Source organism: Lichenostomus cassidix, chromosome 2 (genome assembly GCF_008360975.1).
Source record: "Lichenostomus cassidix isolate B80296 chromosome 2, HeHo_3.0, whole genome shotgun sequence".
NCBI classification, from domain to species: domain Eukaryota; kingdom Metazoa; phylum Chordata; class Aves; order Passeriformes; family Meliphagidae; genus Lichenostomus; species Lichenostomus cassidix.
The window spans coordinates 131,853,617-131,866,014 of record NC_139482.1 but is presented as its reverse complement, the minus strand read 5'-3'; the positions used below and the strand labels follow the sequence as shown (position 1 = coordinate 131,866,014).

Sequence of the window (12,398 nt, the reverse complement as noted above, 5' to 3'; positions counted from 1 at the left end):
CCTCTCTCCCCTTTCCAAGCCTGTGTCGGTGGAACAATGGCAGTCTCGGCAATAAACAGCCCAACGCCACGGCGGGATCCTGGTGCACCGAGAGGGAAACCGTGATATCAGCTGGGCATCAGTCACAGGGTTCATTCTAAAAGAAGGCAAGGTAAGGACACAAAATCCTTCTCAACAACAGGGGATTTTGGACTTTTTCGGAAAATCTGGTATTGTCAGACTGAGCATTGTCAATTTAGTAACAGAAGGAAAGTTCTTGGCTACCCAGTGTAAACCATCTTAATTTGCTTTCATTTAAACTCATACCTTACTTTTCATCTTTCTAGGAATGAAAGCACTGTAAAATAAAGGATGTAATATGTCCTCAAGAATTCAAAATAGAAATAACAAATGTTTGAGAGGTAGCTTCTGTATGCTGCAAACTTCATGGGATTTGTAGAGGTAGAGTTTCCAGAAGGGGGAGATAAGCTTCAACACATTTTTTTTCTGAAGTATTTAACAAAACCACACATTTCTCCTGCAGGAAAGAATGCTACAAGAAGTTGAGTCATTCGAATAGGCTGCACGGAACCACGTGTAGACTGAACCCCTTCATGTGGCTCTGCACTTTCAGCCACTTCTGTCTTTCTCCCCTTTCCATGTCTGTACTGGTGGAACAATAGCAGTGAAGTGAGATTTACACCACGGCTCAGTCACGCTGCTGTCATCAACCCCACCACACGCTGTCCTGAGAGCTGGGACTGACATCAGCCACATTGCTGAGGTGAGGACTCCTACCTTGTGAAGAAGGGCAGCGTTACGCCCTGCCAACTTCAAAAAACAGCTGGTAAATAAGAATGGTTCCTGAAACCAGTTGGGAAAATTTATGAAGTTATGTAAATCCCTAAATGTAACAATTGCTTTGCTGACAGCCTCAGTCAGCATCCCCAAACACACACAGGCAGGGGCTTCATTGAGCAATTGTGCTGTGCTGTCAGCAAACCCTGCTGCCTCTGGCTTGGACTGATGGCAGTACTGAGAAGGTGGTAGTGTCTGATTTCTGTGTCACCTGCATGTTCACACAAGCATCCTTACCAAGGGCTGGGGATGCCCAACATCAACACAGGCTGTTGCTAAGGTGTGTCCCTTCACAGGGTGCCAAACTTCTGCATTACAGAATTAATTTCCTTAGGCAAGCTGCAGCAGCTGAAGCACACCATGCAGCAGCACTGTACACCTTCCTAAGGCAATCACTCAGTATTTTAGAGAGCAAAATTTGCACGGACATCCACAATTATTTCCCCAGCTGGGTTAGCTCACCATTAACTTGAGTGTGGGTTAGAAGCTTTGAAATTCCAAATGGCTTTGCCAGAGGAAGCAAATGGAGGAGTGCTGTAAGAGAAAGTCTTAGCAAACTTAACAAAACGGTGGGATGTCTGCTCTGAGCCGTGATGAGTGCATTGTGCAGTTCCTAGCACTCATTTGACTTGCAGTGTGCATTTCCATCTGGAAAACAGAAATGTCAACGTCCTCCTTAGCTTGCTTCAGTCCAAGTAAGCCTTGCCATCTGCTAGGCTTATGCTCTGTGGGCTTCTGATATAATTAAATGCTTCTGGGGGCACCAACCACTGCTGAATGCTGGTGAGATACTCAAATCAAATCAGAACTACTGATCTACTTTGCCTTAACTATTTGTGGCTAAAAGGAGCTGTGGTAATAAACTTGCCTGAGCATCCTCAGACCATGATCCATATCACATCAACTAGCAATTCCTTCTTTTATCCATACTGCCATATGATACAGACTTTATCTTTTACATGTGGTCATACAAACATATCAGCAAAGATTATGAATTGCTACATCCACCACTTAAATGTCACTAAAACCTCCCAGATGGTCAGTCTGCTCCTGCACAGCCTAGGCAGGCTCACACAAGGTCACCAAGGCACAGTCAGTGCATCACACATGAGGCTGATGCCATCAGTGCAGTCTCTCCACTGCAGCTGGAGCTGCTTTTTCCCCTTACATAGCCTCTCAGCATCCCAAAAATCCAGACACACAAGTCTGGAGAGGAGTTCCCATACACACATGTGTTTCCATTCACCTCAGCTATAACATGTTTAAATTCAAGGGACTGCTCATGGGGTCAGTGGGTCTCTCTGCCTTTCCTGTGCGAAGCATTCCAGTTTATGAGTACTGTTTGTTAGCACGCTGATTTAAATTCAACCAGTAAATAATCATTATTCAATTCAATTGTTATTCAGTCCTTAGTCTTCACAGCATGAAATAACTGCAGGGAACCAGAAACACCAGACTTAGGTGTCTAAATATTACAGAAAGTTCAAGGCTGAGGATCCTGAGACAGAAGAGGCCCGGTAAGGTAAGTGCCAAGACCTGGACTTTTCATCTGCCTTTAACTCTTATTGCTTTATACATTTCCTTTTTCTGGAGATGTCTGGGGCATTTCACTTTGGCTGGCAGCCTGATCTCTATGTTGCTCTGGGGAGCACATTATTGTACCCCAGGGTGTCAGCAGAGCACTCGAGGTTAGCACTGCAGTGCTCAGCATCACAACACTCACAATCCTTGCTCATCTGTCCTTGGTGCTCTTAATTATGGAGTTCATCATTTAGATCTTGTTCACTTTATAACAGATATTTTAGGGTGAGTTGTAAGTTGGTGTAAAAGGCTAAGGTTGGGGAAAACTGTTGAATTTTTCAAATGGCTCTTTGCAGGCTGCCTGCCTGACCAAGGAGACAAAGAACTGTCTGTACTGCTGTAGAAGAAAACCAAAGTAAGAGCTCTCAGGTAATTTATTACAGATTTAAGAAATGAATTCCAACTTCTTCCACAAAAAAAGCCTTTGGAACTGCATAAAAATCAATGGGATTGTGACCTTAGTCCCTTCTAGCACCTATTAATTTAAATATGTGATTCATATAATATACCTAATATTAAAAAAAAATCAAAAATGTCTCTCCCTCTATTTTATTGCTTTACTAGCACAGATACACCTATTTAAAAAAAAATCTTCCAATAGCTTCTCCCTAAAATGATAAGCATTGTGGCCACAGCAGTGCTTTGCAAGTACACATATTAACATTTGAATCTTAGGAACTAATTTGGGGCATGTGCTCACCCTTCAGAGGCTTGCCTGCAAAAGAGGATTCCTGTGGAAAACACGAGGACAGCATTTTTTGAGTGTGAGGGAAAAAATCCTGGAGTTAAGTGTTAATTCTTTACTTCTGAATAAGCACACAGCAGTTCTTAATGTTACTGTAGGAAATGTATTTTTACACAATAGAAAACATGAGAGAATCAACACTTTTTATTACACATATTATGTTTTCTGTGGCGATAAATCTTTAAGATTGTCTCTGACAAGTCAAGACCAGGACACAGGTCAGATACCAGTGAAAACTTATGGGAACAGTTCCTTCAATTGCCTGCTGGAGTTCCAGGCAGATCTGTTTCTTCCTGTCCAAACCATCAGTTGATTTATAGCTGCATTTTCCTATAGCCGTGTTTTTACAATAATAATGGAAGGAGTGAATATCTTAAACTAGACACTATTCACAAACAGAGAGAGATAAACTTTAATAAAAATGTTTGGGAGAATGATAAAATGTTTGGGAGCACTGTCTGTTTCACTGATAGAGGATAACTCAGGACACCCAGATATCTCCACAGTGTAAACTTTATGATGAAAAGCCCATACTGTTGCCATTGTTTGGAAACAGCAACTTCCAGCTGATTTGCTGGTTGCAAATTTCAGACCCTGAAGGGGTTTGGTCTGTGCCTCTGCCAGTCTGCTCCCAAGAGCAGCTGGCGCAATCCTGGCTGCAGTCACGGAAACATTTGGGTCTGCAGGGGCATCTGGAGCACATCTGGTTGAAACAGGTCCACTTGGATTGGGTTATTCAAGGACTTGTGCACATGGTAGAATGGGGAAATTGTATCAGTCCAGTTTTAAGTTAAATCCACTGGGTGTCATGTGAATCATCATGTGCAAGGGGAGAGCTGACTCTCAGGAGAAACATTTGCTCATTAGAGTGGCTGTGAATTAGTCAATGGTAGAAAAATCGCTTGGCTACCTCATGAAAACTCAGTGAATAAAAAAGGCCTTATACAGAACTGAAAAGCTAACTTTCATTAAATCCTGTGCTAATAAATGGTTATTAGGATGTGAAACACAGTGCTCCATTCAGACAGGAAGGCTTCTTCAAATGAAGGGAACAATCTGTGTTTTTCTACACCATTCATCAAATGCACTGCCACAGTTTTGTCCTTCCAGTTTTGGAAGGTAGTACCTCGAATTAGTGATAATCCTGAAATTAAAGGAATAGACTTGAACTTTGAAATGTTTTATTTGATCTGTGTCCAATAAGCCCTTTGAAAAGGAGTTCCTCAGAATGAGGAAGCCATGAGCAGGGCTGAGGCAGGGCTCTGTAGCCCTCCAAGTTGGCTTACAGAAACCAGACATCTACAGCCACTGTAACAAGCACACACAAAATGCTCACAAGCCTGTGGATGCAAGATTTGGTCAAAGAAACAAACTAATTGGCCCAGTTGCACAAAACTCCGAAGAGAGACAGACAAACAGAGCCACAACAACAATGGCAGATAAGAACACACCTGATGGCTGCAGCTCTGTTTCTGGGCTGCAGTGGTGGAGCTCAAAGCCCGTGGCATCCCTGCGACCCACTCCTCACACCCACACTCACCTCAGTGAAAAGGTGCCATGGCTTGAGGCAAGCAGGGCTGTGGAGCTTCTGGGCAGCACCTACAGCATCTGCTCATGGATGACCCACTGTCATGAAAAGGACAATGGATGGACAGGGGCTGCTGGGTCAGGCACAGTGAGGTTCACCACAAGTGGTTCAGTGGGGTCATCCTTTACCCCTGAGGATACTTCAACAGGTAAACTCTTGCATTAAAATTGTTTTATGTGCTAATATAGGAATCTTATTTGACTTGCATCAACACCTGACTAGTGCAATGGCACTGGAAAGGATCAAGCACCTGAATCCCTGGCTCATGTGGAGATGAAACTGGCCAGAACCATAAAGGACCCACCAGGTTCCTGTGACAAGAAATGTGGTTTTGAGACCTTCTTTCAGTTATATTTTTACAGCAGGTGTTCATCTAACTGTGCTTTTGTGAGGCATTACTTTGTTTGTAGTGTGGTTTCCTTGCTTCTATCTTTGCAGCTTTGCTATAATTACAGCACCTCTTGATTGATTAAAAATCTTATTTATGGGTTCATCATTTCCTATAGCCAAGTAGAGGAACTTCTAGGATGTGTGTCCTAAAAATGCTGTTGAGGTGATATTAATTAAAAAGGCAAAGTCTTCCCTCCTTTTGTGTGTGTGTGTGTATGCTTTGTTGGGTTTTCCTACTGGTTGGGTGACTTTCTATTTCTCTCCATAGGGAACCTCATCACAACTATCAGCATCTTTCAGTGTCTTTCTCAGGATAATCTTGCCCACTAAGATTTTAAGAAAAATTTTAAGAAAAATAAATTAATTTCCATGGTGAGCCCTGACTTCAGCCAGCCTAACACATTTGCATCTCATCCACTTATTGGTGCATCACACCTGCCAGTGCCATGTGTCCACATTTCACAGAACGTGTCTAGATTATTAATCCCTGTAGTGCATCCACTTCTTCTTTACTTGGAAGTCTGGACTACAGCCATGCCTGTAGGAATCTGGAAGGAGAGCAACTCCCAGATAGGACTGTGTCCAGTGGGCAACATCAGTAACTCAAACCCAGTGCCAAGGAATGTGTTCAACTGCTTCAGCTTCCTCAAATCCTCCGTCTTTGGTCATTCAAGACTTACATGCACTCTTGGAGAGTAGGTGTGATACTACTAGAATCACTTCCACATCACTTCTGCCCAGTACCAAGTGCTGGTTTAGCACTGCCCTTCCACACAAAGTGCCTTCTTCCAAACAGCAGGAACTATTCCCCTCTCCAGTTCCTGTCTGTGCTAAGAAACCAGCTGTGACCCATTTAATGAAGGTAGATTATTGTTCGTTTAAAGGTCTCATTGGCCATTACTTTAACTAGCAAAACCTGAAATAAACCAAACTTCTATTTTATATTTTGTTTCAGTGAACAAAATTGAAATGCGGAGAATAAATATTAACAAAGAGCTCAGATATGAATCTCCTGGCATGTTTTTAATCTTTTAATTATAATTTTAATCTCAAGTGCTTTTCAAGAGGAAGTAAAATCCAGTTAAGAAACAGAAGCAGATTTCATAGATGTTCATCAGAAGTACATTCTGAGCTCCACTTCTCAGTATACAAAGCAGAAAGCTCATGAACACGTGGTGTAAGTTGCTTTAGTTAAACTCTAGAGTCCATTAAAAAATACAAGCATGGTAAGTGTAGAAGAGTGAAAGAATAAGTGCAAAAAAAGGGTAACATGCAGGAAATAACATTTATTCTCATGAGAGTCTGAAATACCTTTGGTGCCAGCCATCTCAATTACTGCAAATACCACTGGTTAATACTGGCAGGGAGCTTAACCAGTGAATGCAGGCAGAGAGCAGCCAGATGCCTTCAAAAACTGATCCAACAACTGGCCAGTGTGAAGGGAAGGATGCAGCATTTCTCTTTTGATGTGCAGCCTTCTGCAACAGCATGTTGACACTGGGTGGTCAAACTTCACAGGACTCCTCATCCTCTTCAGCTACTGCATTTTTCAGTGTTTTGCAGAATGCTAAACTTACTTTATGAAAGAAATTCAACTTCTTATATTAATTTCTTTTTCTATTTTCCTTCTGAATTTCAACTGGATTTGACTGTTTAAACTAAATATACTCTGTATCCTGTAAGGAAAAAAGAGCTACAGTTCTCTATAAATCAGTTGAACAGTAGTCAAAGAAAACAGTGTGATACTTCAGCTTGTTAGTGCTCCATCGCTGAATTGTTGAGGTTTTAATTAACCAAAAGGATTTAAAGAGGTTTTAAATACTGCAGGTATTTTTCTCCTTCTCTGGTAATAGCACTTTTTAAATGTTACAAACATTATTTTTTATATATATTTCCAAAGTTAGACATTTTTTCAGATATGTGCATAGATTTATACTCTAGATAAAGTCTACCCTGGTTTTCACTAAACACATTTAGCAAAACAGAATAGTAAAATACACAGTATGGTACAGTATAAAATACATGTACTATAAAAGTACCATATTGGTAATTTTAGATGCTGTTTATTTCACAAATCAAGCATGATTTGATATGCTAAATTTATCTTGCCCTTTATAAGATTTTATATGCAACCCGAAAACTCAGTGCAATGCATCATTTGAAATTATTTATGACAGCTCCATTCAGAGAAAGAAGAATATCTGGCACACATAATTCCAGGCTTGGAGAAGCTGTCAGCATCCTATATTCTAACTTTCTGCAGACGGCGCCAAACAAGACTAAAATGGGTGTATCAATGTAAATAGTTGGATTTACAGTACATCTTCCAGAAGATTGCCATCCTGCATTAAACAACTTCAGTTGATGGAGATGTCCCAGGGAGAAGTTATTCTCACAGGTTCAGAAAAGCCCTTTTCTTTTAACGTGAATGGTTTGAGTTTTAACTTCATTCAGAAAACAAGAGAAAAGCAAATAAATAAATACCTTTTGTTAGAGAAGCTGTTTATGAGACTCTCCACTGTCCCTCACCATAAGGCAGTCAGTTTTCCAGGCCCTGATTCAGCTCTGTGCCCCTTTTATTTCAGTTTCTTCCCCCTCATCACTTTTGTGAGCATTCAAATAGCACTTTAACTTTCTATTTACTGCTTGGGTACTTCATGGTTAAAGCACCCAAAGAGGTCACAGCCTCTTTGGCTCTAAGGATCACCCTGGGAATTCAGAGTCTGTTTTTTCTGGTACAGCTGCCCTGGAACACACAAAGTGCTACAGTCTCAGTCTACCACTGATGCATTTCACAGCCACTCAATGTTTTGATTATTGCTTTGTATTTCACACTTCTTTGAACATTTATCTATTTTTAAGCCCATAGTATTGCTATAACTTCAAAATTACTTTGCATTTATCTTTTTTAGAGCAGCTACCACAGAAGCAATTTTTTCACGACTTCCTAAAAAGAGCGAATAACATTAAAAAATTAAAAATCAGTATTTTAAGAAGGTGGCAGCATGAGCAATGTGGAAATACATATTCTACATAATCTAAAAGTCTTTAGAGGTTGTGAAAGAAAAAATGCTGTAAACATTAGGATGAAAGAACCAGTTCAAGTTTCTCACTCCTTCATAAGTCTGTATTCATGTGAACAATTACCAGCATTGTTCTGTCTCAGTTTCTCACACAGAAGGAATAAAAACATTGCAAATTTTATTAACTCACACAGCCCTACTAAAAACCACTTAAGTTTTAGGTGCAAAAATACTACTGTAGAAGTAGAGCAACAAACATGCCACATCTAGTTACTAAGAAATATCCACTCAGAAGCTCTTAATATACAACAGCATATTTTATTACTAACAAATACAGTAATAACAAAACTACTGAACATGTGTATAAAGTTACCTGGTTACAAACAGAACTAGAAAAAGAAGGGTATTTACTGTGCCTGCTGAAAGGAGGTTTTTCTTACTGTCCTCTCAGCAGCAAGAATTCTGTGTACTTTTAATGGAAAAATTCTAAAGAAAGAGCATATCCCATTGAAGGCAATAAATTACAAATGTTAAAATGCAGACACTGTAATAGAATGGTAAAGAAATTTAATTTTTAATGCATGATGGATAAAACAAATAATTTTGGTTTATCAGAACCATAGGTCCTGCTGTTCCAGCATTTACAGGTCCTTTGCATCATGCAATCTTCATGAACATTGCCAAAACTCAAACACAGTAAATTCACTGCATAATATCAAAATATGAAGAAATATTCTTAATAGTGATCAAATGCAAGATGCTGGACAGTCTTACAAAATGCACTGACATTTAGGTTTAGAAAACAGCAAAATCTGTCTCCAAATTATCTCAAGTAATAAATCCCATTGGCTCTTAAAAAATCTTGACTCAAATGAAGTCAGACAATGAAACTGTTATCCACATCAGCAGTACTTGCTCTTGAGAACCACCTACCATAAGAAAGGTTATATGTATTAAGGCCTTTTTGATTTAGAGAAAATATATTGCCATAGCATAATAGAAAATTAGGCTCTGTAGAAAAAGCATTAAGGCTGTCTTCTGAGTAAACAGATTGTTAAAGAAGCCTGCATATTAATAACTCAACAGTTATTTGCAGCAGTTATCTGCAAGGTGTTTCTCTGTAACATTTAAAAAATAAAGTTACTCCTATAGAAACAGTGTGAGACGAGCTTTTGCTGCAACTCAGGACAAAAGCCCAAAGCCTGTACATCAGACTGTGCCCACCAAGCCCAGGAGTCTGAGGTGTTTCCTTTGGCTAGGTGCCCTGGAACACCATGCCAGGAGAGGCTCCAAGAGGCATTTTTCTGAGCCAGTGCTGCACCTCCTGCATCATCCCTGCAGCAGGACCCATCTCACCCCAAATATCAATGCATGTTATGGATAAAGGCACAATCTGCTTTTATCTGAACTGAGTCACGCTGGCTGATCACCAGGGGACTGTTGGCTTCAGCAAAACCCTAATGGAAGCACATGAACTTTTCCAAATTTGTACAATACATACAAAACAGTAGTTCTAAAGATTGACCTGATGCAGTCACTTATTTACAAAATTAATTTTTATGTACAAAATAAATTGCTATAATTCCAGATTCCCTTTCATATTCAGTGTACAAGCTACCATAAACCAGTGTTATAATTGACACAGCATGATGCATAATTTAGAGAGTATTTAGAAATTTGTGTATCCCTTATTTAAGTAATACTACTGTTTAAGAGACAGTAAAAAAGAGAAAAAAATTTACCAGTGTTGAAAAATATTGAAGAGGCAGATGGAATTTTAGCCCTTCAGAAGTAACAGCACTTTCTAAGCATTGTTTTAATGTGATTCATTACAAAGTGTTCTTTAGATAAGGAGTAATATTTGTCTCTCATCTTTTTCTTACATTATTGCCATGTTCTATAGAACCTCAATTTCCATTAGTCCTGGATAGGATTAAATACAGTACATTATTGCTAGCTGTCCCCACAACAAAACATACATTTTTTAAGTGCAAAGCAGGATATGTGTGTTTTTTAATAAGGCACAGAATATCCATTATTTCCAGTGTAACAAAGAATTCCTGTCAGTTTTATAGAATGCAAATGTTCATACAAAATTTCAATTTTTCAAGGATTAGAACTGTTTCCTGAATCCAACTCTCTTCTGGTGTCTGAAGCTGAGTAGACAAGTAGTGATACAGAAGGTGACTGTGAGACATCGGGTATTTGGGAACAGCTCCTTGGTAGTGATGGAGATTCACTAAAATCATTTTTAGGAGTTATTCTGTAGGTAATGAAAAATAAAACAGAGAGAGTAAATTTTAAGCACAGTTTAATTGCCATTACACTGGAAAAAAATTGAATAGTGAAATCCTAATATATCTTCAGCTGTATCCTTTTCAAAAGAATGCAATAGTTTTCAAAGCCCATGGTCACCATTGCTCTTTTTCAGACCTGTGACCTCTCAGAGTGATTGCAGTGCAGTCACAGATTTCTTGAGAGTCACTGTTCAACAAGGCAAGAATATTCTACCAGCTGAAGCTCCAGCCCACAATCCTTAAAAAAAAAAAGAATCCTACAAAAATAAAGAATAGCTCAAATGCTAAAGATACATGGCCACAGTCTTAAAGTTCTCTTGACAGCTACTGAGGGTCAGCTGCACACTGAGAGTACCCTGATTCTTCAGAGAGAAGAAAAAGAAAACTAACAAAAATAGTGGTAATATGTATAAACAAAGAAAATATTGAGCTCAGGAGCCTTACCTGCCTTCACCTACTCTCTTCATGCTCTCAGGCAGACTACTCATATGACATGTGCTATCTGCTTTGTTCCTCCTTTCCACCTGATCCATGGTCAATTTGGAACAGGGTAACATTTGATCTCCACTGTTTTCACCTTCCTCGACTCTTCGGGCTGATGCTCCATCTGCCTCTATCTCCTTCTCAGATGTCTCTGGAGAGGTTTTAATTTCAGCCACAGTTTCTTGGCTTAAGTAATCATGATTAGTGATTGCGACTGCAGAAGTTCCATGATTTGCTGTGCCACCCGTACTGGTCCCCATTGACTTTGAAATCACTTTCAATCTGTGAGAAGTTGACTTGTAGTGCTTCTTTTTATGTTTCACTTTGGAATTGTGCCTCAAGAAAAATTCACATGATTCTTGCAGCACTCTTCGACTCTCACTGATTGGACTGAAAGAGAATACAAGCACATAAGTGAATGAAGAGGATAACCTTAGCTATAACATAATAAAGACTAGTACACAAAACTCTGAAAGAACAACACCAGTGATGCAACCTGAGCCAGATGGTAATGAACACAGAAAAAAAAATTAATATGTGAAAAGAGGGGAAAAAATCTGATTATAATGGATCCAAAATAATTATGTCTGTGGAACAAACAAATGAAGCAGATTTCTACATTTCTTACTCTGCAAGTAGGTCCAATGACTACAGCAGATTAATGATCTAAGAGAGAAAAGAAGGATTAGCTCATGAACAGCTGCATTACCAAGTTAACTTTATATAAAGTCAACCTCCTTCAAATGAAAAAAGTTAAGCATTATAAAAATGACTTCATTGTTTTTAAATCTTTGTAACTAAAAGCAATTAACATCTGAAACACAAGAAAAAATTATACAGGAAATGGAAAAAAGAGGGGAGAGGGAAAGGAAGCTATAAATTCACCATCAAGGAATGTAGATGTAAAATAAAAAGGGCTTAGGAACAACTACCTTTGGAAATCCAAAGAAACAAAATGATCTAAAACCACAGTATAATCTATAAGTAACAGATGATCTAAAAAGAAATAATCAAGGCATAAAAAAGAATTGAAAAAATGACAACTTCAAGAAATGGAGACAAAATTTATAGGGTGTTTAAATCCATAGATATTAATTTGCTAAAATGAGTTCACAAAACTGAATTCTTCTGTTTGATAAAAAAAAGGAACACTAGACTAACGCAATAAAAGTGATAGTAAGGAGGGTTCAGAGACTATTAATTTTAAAATAAGACAACCCTGGCAGAAAAGAAAAGAGTATATTATTACTGCATGATAGCAAGCATTATATTAAGTACTGTGTCAAAAGAAGTGGTCACAACACATGAAAAGAACTAAACTGATGGCTGAAATGATCTTCATTCCTTCAGCTGGAAACCAGAGATGCATTAGGCAACGCTAAACACAGCAATACAACTTCTGCTCTACAAAACAAAAATCAACAGAGAATATTTTCTATCTTCTGAGAATGTTG

The 12,398-nt window shown here is 39.0% G+C and overlaps 1 protein-coding gene and 1 long non-coding RNA gene across 4 annotated transcripts in view; one reads left to right on the top strand and one right to left on the bottom strand.

Moving 5' to 3' along the window:
• Positions 1-36: 36 nt before the first annotated feature.
• On the top strand, positions 37-2,886 carry LOC146442316 (uncharacterized). Its single transcript, XR_014850229.1, has 3 exons — positions 37-763; positions 2,251-2,359; positions 2,715-2,886. It is a non-coding gene; the product is annotated as an uncharacterized LOC146442316 (long non-coding RNA).
• A 5,576-nt stretch (positions 2,887-8,462) lies between these two features.
• FZD6 (frizzled class receptor 6) overlaps positions 8,463-12,398 on the bottom strand; it is a 28,535-nt gene continuing 24,599 nt past the window's right edge. For all 3 annotated transcript variants that reach the window (XM_085053365.1, XM_085053366.1, XM_085053367.1), the window contains exons 6-7: positions 10,906-11,334; positions 8,463-10,427 (exon numbers count right to left, since the gene is read on the bottom strand). In XM_085053365.1, the coding sequence (XP_084909491.1) occupies positions 10,271-10,427; positions 10,906-11,334 (586 nt within the window). In that variant the 3' untranslated portion in view covers positions 8,463-10,270. The remainder of the gene's footprint in view (positions 10,428-10,905; positions 11,335-12,398) is intronic.